Source organism: Egretta garzetta, unplaced genomic scaffold (assembly GCF_000687185.1).
Source record: "Egretta garzetta isolate BGI_Z169 unplaced genomic scaffold, ASM68718v1 scaffold7, whole genome shotgun sequence".
Classification (NCBI taxonomy): domain Eukaryota; kingdom Metazoa; phylum Chordata; class Aves; order Pelecaniformes; family Ardeidae; genus Egretta; species Egretta garzetta.
This window is the reverse complement of record NW_009260350.1, coordinates 2,784,803-2,796,549: the sequence shown is the minus strand read 5'-3', so window position 1 is coordinate 2,796,549 and position 11,747 is coordinate 2,784,803. Positions and strand designations below refer to the sequence as shown.

General features: G+C 47.5%; 1 protein-coding gene across 1 annotated transcript in view; it reads right to left on the bottom strand.

The window, feature by feature from the left end:
- Positions 1-9,765, bottom strand: part of FBXW8 (F-box and WD repeat domain containing 8) — a 68,302-nt gene extending 58,537 nt beyond the window's left edge. The window contains exons 1-4 of the mRNA XM_035898368.1: positions 9,742-9,765; positions 8,645-8,727; positions 7,397-7,509; positions 6,990-7,107 (exon numbers count right to left, since the gene is read on the bottom strand). Of these exons, the coding sequence (XP_035754261.1) occupies positions 6,990-7,107; positions 7,397-7,509; positions 8,645-8,727; positions 9,742-9,765 (338 nt within the window). The remainder of the gene's footprint in view (positions 1-6,989; positions 7,108-7,396; positions 7,510-8,644; positions 8,728-9,741) is intronic.
- Positions 9,766-11,747: the final 1,982 nt, after the last annotated feature.

Here is an 11,747-nt window from a genome sequence, read left to right as displayed (position 1 = left end):
CCTCTCCCGCTCCTCTCTCCTCCTGCCCAGGACTCCTCAAACGACCCTTTTCCCCTTCCCCAAACTTCCACTGCTTCCAGCCCTGCGCCTCCCCTCCGCCCGGGTCATCCGTGCTCATGGGGCAGTTTCAGCTCCACACCCGCGCTGAGTGAGTCTGCGGCCCCAGCGGGCCAGCGGCAGCAGCGCAGGGCAGCTCAGGGGGATCGGAGCAGGTCCCACTTCGCCCTGACTGCCAGCCTTGGGGATGGAGGATGCTCGCCCTATGCACCTGTGCTTGCCAAGCCCCCAGCCCTCTTGCAAGCAGAGGAACTTTTCCTGGTGTCCTGCCATCCCCCCCATGGGCTTTAGACCTGCAGGTGCTGCAGGGCACCCGTTTCTGAGGTCCCTGCGTGGTGGGATGTCACCACAGGACCATCCAGCGGGACAGCCTGGGACTTTGGCTGGCTGTGCCTGGCTCTGTGTTTTGGATAATGCATTGCCTTGTGCCAAAGGCTTTCCTCGAGGGTGTCCCAAGTCACCAGCCAGGGAAAAGTGTCCTAAGCCCAGTTACCCCTAGTTCCTAGAGGCCCCACTGTGCTCCAGCACCACCGAGCAAACCAGCAGCAGGGAGGTGGGACATACCTGGTCCTGTAACCCTCGTTGTCATCCTGGTGGCACCTCCTGGGCTAGGGGGGACAGCTCCGCACTCTCAGCCCTGGAAGCACCAGGGATCTCACAGGGACCAAGACTTGAGGAGAAAAGCTGCTCACAGGCCTTGTAAGGGGATGGTGGTAATTGTCCCAAGCAACTTAAAATGTTAGGCTCCAGCCTAGGGCAGTATCAGAGCATACGTGGGGTCACCTCAGGGATTCTGGGTGCTCTGAAGTGCTCTTTGGGACATGGATTTCTCCCCACAGACATGAGGAGCAAGAGCTTCTATTTTGAGTGCTTTAAATTATATCTGTGAGTGTCCCTCAATGTCTGCCCATGGTCAGGGAAGACCTTAAGTGCATGTCTAACTTTCAGTGTACACTCACATCTCACCAGCTCAGATAGAGTTTAGGCAAGAGCTTAAAATAAAGCCGTTGAAAAATGCCACCAATGCTGGGCTGGCTTCATACAATTTCAGCTTAACTGGGCTGTTTGCAACCCTAGGGCCAGACCTCGGCTGTCAGGAATCATAGGTCTTGTGCTGCAAAATGTCTCTCATGCTTTTCAGGTGCACATATGTCTGGTGTGGGCAAAAATATGGCATTATAGAGAGTTTAAAAGTAAGGCTTTTGCACGGCACGTGTGTGTGCATGCACTGGTGTATGGGGGGACATTGTTGTCTGTCCGAGCCACAGCTGCTGCCTCTGTCAGCAGGTTCAGCTGGTTACCTTTGGAATGCTTTCTGTGAAAATAGAACTGAACAAAACTGGGGTTTTTTTGATGAATCAAAGCCTAAGTTTCTATGGAATCATCTGGAATGGTGTCTGCAGAGCCCAGCAAAGCCTTCAGAGAGTGTCGGTGGTGTGGGGCAGGGGTTAGAGACGTGGGACTGTGGTCCGGGAGCAGAGCTTAGAGGTCTTCATTCCCTTCCCATCAGTTTGTGGCAAGTTTGATCCTAGTGTTTGGAAGCAAACCCACCCACCTGACGGGCGTGCCTCTCTGAGCTCAAAAAAAGTTGAAATCCAAGGGGGACTGCAGTGATCTTCCTTGTCTAGTGTCTTGAGTGTCCTTTTCCATCGGACAAGCCCAGGGAAATTCCTCCCTGCCCACTCTGGGACTTTAGCCCATGTAGAGAGGGTGGCTGGTGAGACGGGCTGGCAGAGGGAGCCTGTTTGCTGGCCCCATGGATCTGTGCACACGCTCTGCCCAGACTTCCCTGGCAATCCCAGGAGGCCAAAGCTGTTTGGATTTTTAGTTTTTGTGAAGGTTTGCATAGCTTTGGTTAGGCTGATTTATTTTTTTTTCGCCAATCTCTTCTGCTGTTGACTCTGTGGAAGCCCTCACCTCCATCTGGCTTTCTGCACTTCAGGTCCAGCAATAACCAGTTGCTTATAAATTGCTTTGATAAAGACGCTATAGAAAAGCAAAACATTATCCTCAACGCAACCGAGGAGAGCTCCTTCAGCATGCACAGTCCTTCCTCGCAGCTTCAAAGGCTGCCGCAGACAGGACGTGCTGAGCTGCCTCCAAATGCTCTGGGGCTTCGTGGACACAAATACAAATGTAAGTCCCTGAAAAGAAGATCCTTGCGTCTGATGCGGAGCAGTTGCAGGGATAAAGAGGCCAGATGTGGGAGAATAACAAGGTAGCAACAGTCTCCTGGTTGCCCCTATGCACAGCGGACTGGCCTGCCTGACTCCTGGCAAGCTTCTAAGGCACAAGTGACCAAGCTGCAGAGGAAAACACAATGCAGCCCCAGAATAATTAAGTAGATCATCTACACCTCACTTTATTTTTGCCATTAAGGATCTTTTCTGTTCTTCTTGAAGAGTAATTTGCTCACACCGGTGGCGGTGTCTGATTATCTGCAGTATCTCAGAGCCCCAGCAATAGTGCAGTGAGCTGCGTTAGACTTAGAGATGTGGTAAGACAGCAGTGTTTTATTAACTCAGCAGACTATTTCTGAACAAAATACGTATTTGTCAGCTGTCCTCAGAGACCCTTGGCAGTGATAACATTGTTCTGCAACAAGGTGGGAAGTCCAGGCTCTGAGTACTTGCAATCTTGGGATTTCATGGAACAGCTCATAAGAGGAGAGTAGCTTGTACACTTCATAAATGCGCTGCGAAGTCAGCATTTGTCTTGTGATCGAGTGGTCACAGAAGGAACAGAGAAGTCAGAGCAAAAGGCCCGTTTCAGCTCGCCTTACTACTTGAGTTCCCCTCCTGCTTTGGCAAGTGGTAGGAGCCTTTTGCATTGGCTGCTGTAAGTGAACGTACCGTTTCTGAGGAGGGAGGTTGGTGGTTGTTCCCTGAGGTCCCTGTGGCTTTACACAGCAGTGCAGCTCAGGGAATAATCCTGTGTACCAGGGAACTTCTGCTCTCACAGCCCCCAGGTGATGCCAGCGAAAGGCGGATTAGGGCCACTGCATGTGACCAACTTCTTGTATCTGTGGACCATGCTTGGGATTTGGGGATGAATGCTTTGCAAATGGCAGTTTTATAATATATAATCTGACATCACCTTGAAATATCCAGCCAGGGCATGAAGTATAGTTGTCATGTGCCAGTTTGGCATACAGTGTCACTTGTATTTCGCTCTATTAGTTCAGAAGTGGCAGTGTATTAAAATCAAACCCTACTTGTCCCTGCCAGCTTCACCAGCCTGGTTCTGTGCCCACTGTGTTGCCAGTAATTCCCCCCACTGTTTGCTGCGAGGTTCATGCAGAGCCACTCTGTCCAAAGTCTCAGTGCAGTTAATTATCTGTATTAAAATTGGGTTGATAAGATTTCTGGAGATGTCACACTGAGCTGTGCAGGAGTGCAAAGAGAATTAAGGACCAGAGGCAGTACAGCTAGCACAGGACTAAGCCGACGAGCTCAGCAGTGAGCTGCAGCTTTGCACGAGGACAAACATTTGGCGTGTTGCACCCTGTATGCACGCCTGACACCAAGAGGCAAGCGCTGTTGTTTATCCTCCTGGATAACTAAGGAAGAAGGAGCTTGCTCTTCCTAGGGGCAAGTGTCCTACTCAAAAATGCCAAAGGTCCCTGCCGCCCGCGCCCCAGCTTCCCAGTTGCACGTGGAAAACCTTCCACATTAACTTTCATGATAAACGAGCAGCAGAGTTTTTAAAATAAACAGCAGTTCTGAAATGCTTCTTTCTGCAGGTGGACTGTGGCCAAGTGGGCCACTTCTGTGTGGGAAGGTTGGAGCCCCAAAGTGTTTCCTTACCCCGCCTGGGTTCCTTATCTTCCTGTACTACGATCTCCCTGACACACCGTTCTTCGGAGTTCTTCCCTAGTAGTTTTACTCTTCTTTCGGCTGACCTCTCAAAGCCCCTCCTAATTGTTTTTTGGTCTTCCAAGTTACCCTTCATCCCCCACAGAGATGCTAATGAAGTGTGAGTGTACATGGATGCAGGCTGCCTGGGAATTTGACAGGGCTCTTGCCCAGCCCTTGTTTTCTCATTAACCTGCTGCTGCGTGAGGAAGGAAGCGAGGGCGCCTCGTTTTGTCCCTGCCTCAAGCTTTCCCTTAGCAATCCAAGCCCTTGAATGTTTTTTTTTTTTTCTTTAAATATATCAATAGCTGTTATTTTGTTTATTAGGAGTGGTACATGTGCCAACTGAATTGCCTGTGTAATCCATTTAAATCAAGAAGTTACATGCTGACATGTTAGCCCTGAGCAGAACTCCTTTTGCCAACTGCTTTAGGGGACAGGAGCTCAGATTCTGCTACGGCTTTATGCAGGTGGTACCCGAGCGTGGCTTTGCGGCCTGAATAAAGATTAGCCAAAGAAATGCTGAGATGCGACTAGGGACCCCCTGCCTGAGTCATTTCATGCCCACCCGACTCAGCATCCCAGAGAAGAGCAGCTTGCTTTTATTTTTTTTTTTTTTTTGTAAACACCAGCTTAGCAAGCTGTGTGATAAAGCTGTAGTATTTAAGGCTGGAGAGTTCAAAGTAATTGAGAAGTCGAGGTTGGACTTGATGATCTTAAAGGTCTTTTCCAACCTAAACAATTCTATGATTCTATTAAAAGCAATGGGATGTGTCGAGGCTGGCTGGGACGGTCTCACAAATATCAGCCACCGTGATTTGTCGTCTCGCAACCTTATTGCTTAATAGGTGCAATGAAGAAGAGCAACTTCCTGAGCGGAATCCGCCTCTCCCCGAATGACCAGGAAGAGAGGGCTACGTCGCCAAAGGGAATGTTGGTTCCCATGAAAAATTTCAAAGCAAGTGATTTTGTCCTTTATCACTGCAATCCATGTTTCCAATAGACGCCGCATTTTTCGTACAGGAAGTCAGCTATAATTACTTTTTTTTTATAAGTAAATGAAAAATGTTGACAGTAGTGGACAATCCCCCCCAAGTTTCAACACTATATGAATGACACATAAAATAAACACATTTTCAGCAGCTCTGCAGAGGATACGCTGGCACTCTCTCCAACGTACTATCCACCCCAGGATTACAAATGGGATGTAGTTTGGCTTTCCTTAGCCTTTTTCAGACCCAAAGTACCAAATTTCGATCTCTCTGCTGAGTGCCTATTGTGGGAAATTTGGAGTAACTCCACTGAAGTCAATTGGGTTGCCCTGGATTTACAGTGCTGTAAATGAGATCAGAATTTGGCTCCAAGTATATTCCATTAATGAGTCAGATACTGGCAATGCAGCCAATATGCACCCAGAAATGGCTTTAACACAGCCTAGGATATTCAAAATTGTTTTATTGAAAGATGGGCTGAAGGCCAGGATTCTGGGGTTCTCTTTTATTCTTTCCATGATATTCACCTTTATGCAGAAGGCCCGTGCGAGGCTGATGCAAAACTTAAGAGCCATTTAAGCTCTTTGAATAGGGCTTGTGAGATGCATAAACGTTGTGCTGAGCTCTTTGCCTGCCCCGGAGCAGATTTATCACTCGGAGTTCAAGATGTTCTAGGATTTATCAACTTTTACGGGGTTTTATAGATTTTCTATGTATTAAGTGACAGGGGGAGACAGTTTGCAAAATATAATGACACCAAGGATGATCTGTTGCAGGCCATAGATGGCACAGTAGGACAAGGGTTCAGAGCTGGCAATTGGAAGTGCTACTACAGGAGAAATAATAAATAAGCATTAGATGGGTTTGCTTTGGAGGAAATCCCTTAATCAACTCCTGAAGTCTTTATTCCAGGGTAGCTTGAGTAAATATCTCACCTGTTTGAGTGTAAGCAACTGCATCACAGGCTCGTCCTCCGCCTCGCCAGCCCCGTTTCCCAGTACCCTACACGCTGAGCATGGCATGTAGGGTACTGGGAAATGGGGCTGGCAGGTTGTGCTCTGCTTTCCCACCCCAGCAGCGCCCACGTGGTTCGTTTTGAAGACCTCTCTGTAAAGACATCTTGTGTGAGAAGCGCGGGTGCCCAGAATCTCCTCCTTGTGACATTTCACAAGTCTAGAGCGAGCTGTGTGGTGCTGTCTGTCTGTCTGTGCTCAGCATTGCCCTAGCCCTGCATGCGCAGGCCTGCAGGACGGGCTCTCTCCCCCTGGCAGGCCAGGGGGCTGACCAGGGATGCCTTTCAACCTCTGGGCTCCTTATTGACGGCTGTTTATTGATGGCCTGTGCGCTGTTGGCTGGTTTTGTGTACCCAGTGTTACCGTGTTCATGCTTTCTCAAGTAGCAAATGCCTTTCCTATTTACCTTCCACCAAAAAGGCAAAGTTGCTTTGCAAAAAGCCTTTTAAAATACCCCCAGTACTCCCAGAGAGCGTGTGTGTGTGAGAGTCTGCGTGCCTGCAGATCCAGAAGCCACAGAAACTGCGTGGCTAGCTGGTAGCCTTGATCGCAGCAAGACAAATGAAAATGTGTTTCAAGCCTAGATGATTCATTTGGCTTTAGTCCTTCAAGCTATTTTCACTGTTGCTTCAGATTCCTCAAAACTAGAAAGCCAGACTGTAAACTGAGGGGGAAGGCTGTAATTGCCACATCCTGTGCGCAGCAGCAGCTGGAGCAGCTGACAGTAACTGGGATAGAGCAGATACGGTTAAATCTTAGAAGCCTGAACCAGAGACGTTCTAGGTTACTCGGAGCCCATCGCAGTGCCGGAATTTGCCCGTTTCCCTCAGAGTGGAGGTTTCAGTTCATCTCAGCGGCGGTGCCGCTGCATGGTGATAACCTTCCCACTGGCGTAAACAGGGAGGGTAGCACTACAGAAGGAAGGAAAGCGATTCTGGGTTTACATCAGAGTAATGCCAATCAGAATCTGCCCCAAAGCTGTTTGCCAGCCCTAATTACACTCTGACTTCATAGCTGATGCAGTTGCATAGTCAGCTACTCCCCCCTCCTTTCCCCCACCCGGCTGAAATCACCTCATCCAGGCGGCCAGCAGAGATTTCTGCACCGAGGTTGTTATCAGAGCGCTCATTGTCACAGTCTCTGCAAGCTTAGACACCACCGTCTGAAAGGTGGGATCTGCCCCCGCAAATGCTGGTGTCAACAAAGCAGGGTACAAATGCGGGAAATGGGAATTTCATAGTAGATGCCCCGTGGGCACCTCTCCTGCTAATTTGCACTTAGATAGGTGCCTTTCTCTGAGCACTTTATTAATTAAGGCTTGCAGCCCACCTGTGAGGCAAATAAGTTATTACTGCCCTCATTTTACAGCAGCGACTGAAAGAAGTGGTTTGCCCAAGGCCACAAATCTAATCAGTGGCAGAACCAGGAATGCGTGAGTTCCTCCAGTCTCCTGTGATACTCAGTGCACCCCATTGCCTACCTGTAACAAAATTAATGGCTTCCCTAAAAGTTAACATTTTTGTTAACGTGATGTAAATGAAGATGGAGCACCCAAAAGAACGAGCCTCGCAGAATGAGAGCTCGCCAGAAATCCTGCAGTAGCACAGGGGTAAAGGCGTAATCTCTTCCGCTGAACCACAAAACCAGCATCCCCATAAATTACACACCTCTTCTGGTTAGTAAATTTAGCAGGAGGGTCCAGGCATAAATTTAAAAGAAGTTTTTATTGTAACCAATGCATCAATATAATTAAAACCAAACACAATTCTTTTGCTTTCTTAGGCTGGAGAAAACCCTGTGCCCTTGGAGAAAATTGTTTCCCCTTTTCCTCCAGGGAATCCAGAGCCTGAGCAGCAGCTGTGAAGAGTGGAGATAAAGAAAGAAGTGGAAGATGTTGGAAGTGCTTTGGGCAACGTGACGAAGGATTTGCACGGAAGGAGCTGTTCAAGGGCCCAGCAGCAAAACAGAGACACATACATGCTTATATATAGAAGAATGTAAACCCTCCTGTATGCATACGTTAAAACGTGCATGCCTTGTTGAGAACGTAAGCAACATTCCTTGTAGATGATGGTGGTCTGAGCATTCGTGCTCCTGCAGTCTGAGTCAAACGATTAGTGCTGTCCTTGCTGTAACGCTAGTGTTTTCTCCACCGCGCCTTCTTTATGGCGACAGAAACGTTCCCTTCAGTGCAGCAGGATGAGAAATAATCTAACCATCCCGAGTTAAGTAATACCTTGAGAGACCAAACTTGCTGCAAAGCGGGCACGTCCTGGCCGTGGGGGGGGGGAGCGGGTGCTCAGCAGCTTGGACGACAGACAGTTTGTGTGTGTATATATTAAGCGCTACAGCACCAGGTGAGATAAGCTTTTCTTATGACGTTAGTTTCTCTGGTGCTACATTTAATATTTGTCTGGGGCTAAACTGCCTCTCTGTGGTGCTACAGTTTCCCCAAGAGGATGTTCTGCAACATGGGGTGAGGAGAAATCTATTTTGGTTATTAATATTTATACACAAGATAGCAAAAAAATACTACTTGTTGAGAAGGTGCTATTTTTTCTTTCTTTCAATCTCTGCTTAAATTAAGACAAAACAAATAATCTAGCCCAGAACTTTATAAAGCTTCAGTTTCTTTGGGACAGTTCTTTTTCTTTTGATGGTTCGGAGCTTGGGAAGCAGCGTTCACTGAGGTGGCAAAGACACACTGGCTTTTTCCACCGCAGCGTACCTGTCGAAGTCTGCTGGTGCAGATGCTCCTACAGCTCCAGAGCTGGGTATTCTCCTGGATGGCGATTTAAGCAGTCTCCAATCCTGTGAACCAGGGAAGAGAACAACATCCAGACTAATCAATAGGCTGGGGGATAACAGGAGAACTTGTCCCTAGACGTCAAAGGGCTTTTTGCAGTCTACTACTGAGTGCTTTTTTCTTGCAGCCGAAACTACCTGTCAGATTCAGGATACCTTCCAGATGCTATTTACAGTAATTATTACGCACAGTTTTTTAGCAACATTTTTCCCAGCTTCAGATACTTGCACCAGAAAATCGTCCCTCTCATGGCAAGGGGGAATTTTCAAAGGCATAAAGGAATGCTAAGAACCCAATTTCCAACAGAAGTTTTGCTCCTTGTCTTTTAAAAATACTCCCTAACCCTCACCCGATCAAGGAAGAAGCCGAGCGGTCACTATGTCCCAAACCTCGCATTTTTCACTACCCCAGGAGAAATGTTTCTAAGCAGCCTCAAAGCTAAATTCTCCCTTTATCAACTACTCACGGATGTGTTCTGGGCCCCTGCACACGTATTCATGGGTATCATTGGTCCAAGTCAATCCACAAACAGCAGAAAGGGCTATGCTGAAAGAGCAAACCGTTCCTAATGAACAACCTTGCCCTGCTTTGTGTTCTGTGCAGTGTTGGGAGGGCTCGTGTAGCTGAGTGTAGTTTGTCTGTTGATCAAGTTTGGATGGCCCCAGAACTACAGGGACCGATAAAACATCTTCCTACCATTTTTGGCCTGATGCTCAGTAATACTGGGCAAACTGCTGCCGGCCTCAGACACCTGCTGAAATAAATAAGAATTCTTCTAGCAAGAGGAGGAGACTCAGCTGATTTCAGCAGTGTTGCAAGGGCTGGATTAGTGACTGCTGGGTCGGGCGTAGTCTTAAAAATACAACTACCTGCAAATCACTCAAAATGAGGAAGTGAAATCATACGTATGGTGTTGCACAAAGTCGAATTTGAACAGAAAATAATTGATCAGGAAGACTGGCTGCGTCGCTTTGCTCTACAGGAGGTCTTCCTGCACCCTGCGTGCGTACCCCACGTACATGGGCAGCCTTGTGACAACCCATCCGGCCTAGGAGCTGCCTTACATTTCTCAGTGCAAGAGAGAAGGCTCTCCCACATATTCCTCAGCTTTTAACAATTATTTGCTCCCGAGTTCTGAATGTTTAATAAATTTCTCACCCGTGATGTGCATTATCCCATTTTCCTGTGCATCTCCTGTGTGTACAGTCTGCACTGCTGTTGGTTTTCCTGCCACACTGGCTGTTTGGGTCTGCAGCCTTGAGGCTCCTTGGAGCATTTTTTCCAGAGAGGCAATTTCCCTGGAAACATTACAGCACAGCAAAGGAAAAGTAAAAAAGGTCCTGTCCTTACCATAGCATCCTCACCTTGGGAAAGCCCCTTGAATTGGTGATCAGCCTCAGCAGCAAAGCAATTGGCTAAGCTCCCTCCGTCCTTCCCTGCCGCGGACAGGCTTTTCTGTAAAAAACCCCAAACCCCAGAACTCCCAGGGGAGCAGCCTCCTCCTTGGTGGTTCCCAACATTCAGCAAAACTGTACGAAGACGCGTGCTGCCCGTTGTTACTCTCCTGAAAAAAACAAATCTATGGTGCTTCCCAAGCATAAAGAAGAGCAGGTCCGGTAGCCCGAATCCTGCTTTAATCCCAATTTGCTTCACTTTTGTAGTTCTAAATTGGATGTTTCGAGTGAACCGAGGGTTACGTTTGGGAGACTTTCATCTATTAGTTGCTGGGTCAAGCGAGCTTTGCTAGAGAAACAGCTTACCAGCACCCTACAGCCAGCATTCCCTGTACATAAACCGAATTACTTACTAGAGGGTACGTATTTGTCAAAGCCTTACATTTTCTGGTATAATTGCTATTCTTGAATGCCTCCATTTTTGGACAAGGGGTGTTTTTATCCTTTTTAAAATACCTGATTTAACCCTGGTTGATGTTTGTATTGGAAAAGAAAGCATGCTGTATACTCCCCTAGTGCTGTTCTTACTGTACTGCAGCAGCCGTGTGAGATGGTGGGGGGTTTTCTGTACTGCACTAATGGGTAGGAAACCGGCACAGTTCCTCTCTCGCCCCTCTTTTTTATTTATTTTTTTATTTTTACAGCAGCCAAGAAGTCATTGATTTTGATTAGCTTCGCAGTTGCGCCTCCGTGAAGACCGGGGAGTGCTCTCTAAATGAAAAAAAAAAAAAAAAGACCTCATCTTAGGTTTCAGCAGACGGTGCGTGTGCAAGCCAGAGGAGGAGGTTATGAGATCATAGTCTATCTAGAACGCCGCATAATGTGGCCGTGAGGAAAGTCTTTATTAATTTTTAAAGCAGCACTCCTCCAAGATAGCTCCCATCACATATTGGAACTTAGTATTTCAAGTTAAAAAAGCAGCCTAGTGTGGACTACTCATCGGCTTCTCACCCCCTGCCTGCTAAAATAAGTCCTTTGGCCAAATTAATTCTAGGATGGCACTGCTGTCTGCTTGCAGGCAGCTGGGTTACACCTAGGACAGAATCTAGCCCATTAATTCCAGATTCCTTCCTCTTTTCTCCTAGAATTCCTTTCAGTCGGTAAAAAAATATGGAATGAGACCAGTTCTACCTCCTATATTGTACAGGAACAGCAATGCCTCCTGCATCATACACTTACATGTGCCCAGGAGAGGCATCAGCCAATAAAAACGCACAGCAAATCACCAAAATCAATGAGTTGTCAGTGATGAGGAATGAGAAACCCATCAGGCTTCTGTTTTAGAGCACGTAGGCATGCAGAAATTACCCTAATTTAGCTAAGCCTAAAGCAATTTACTTAAATCAGAAACACTTGTTAAATCGGTTTAATCTGATTTGTGAATTTGTTTCTATGTCATGCTAAAATTGTAAGGGCCTCGCCTCCACTGCACAAGCAGCCGCAGTACCTTCGGGTGGTTACGAACGGATTTGGTTAATCCAGTGCAGTTTCTGTGTCCACATGCGCCTTGGAATCGGGCATTTTCCCCTGCTGCCTTGTGAGATGCAATGGTTTGGTTAAATTCTGCTTCC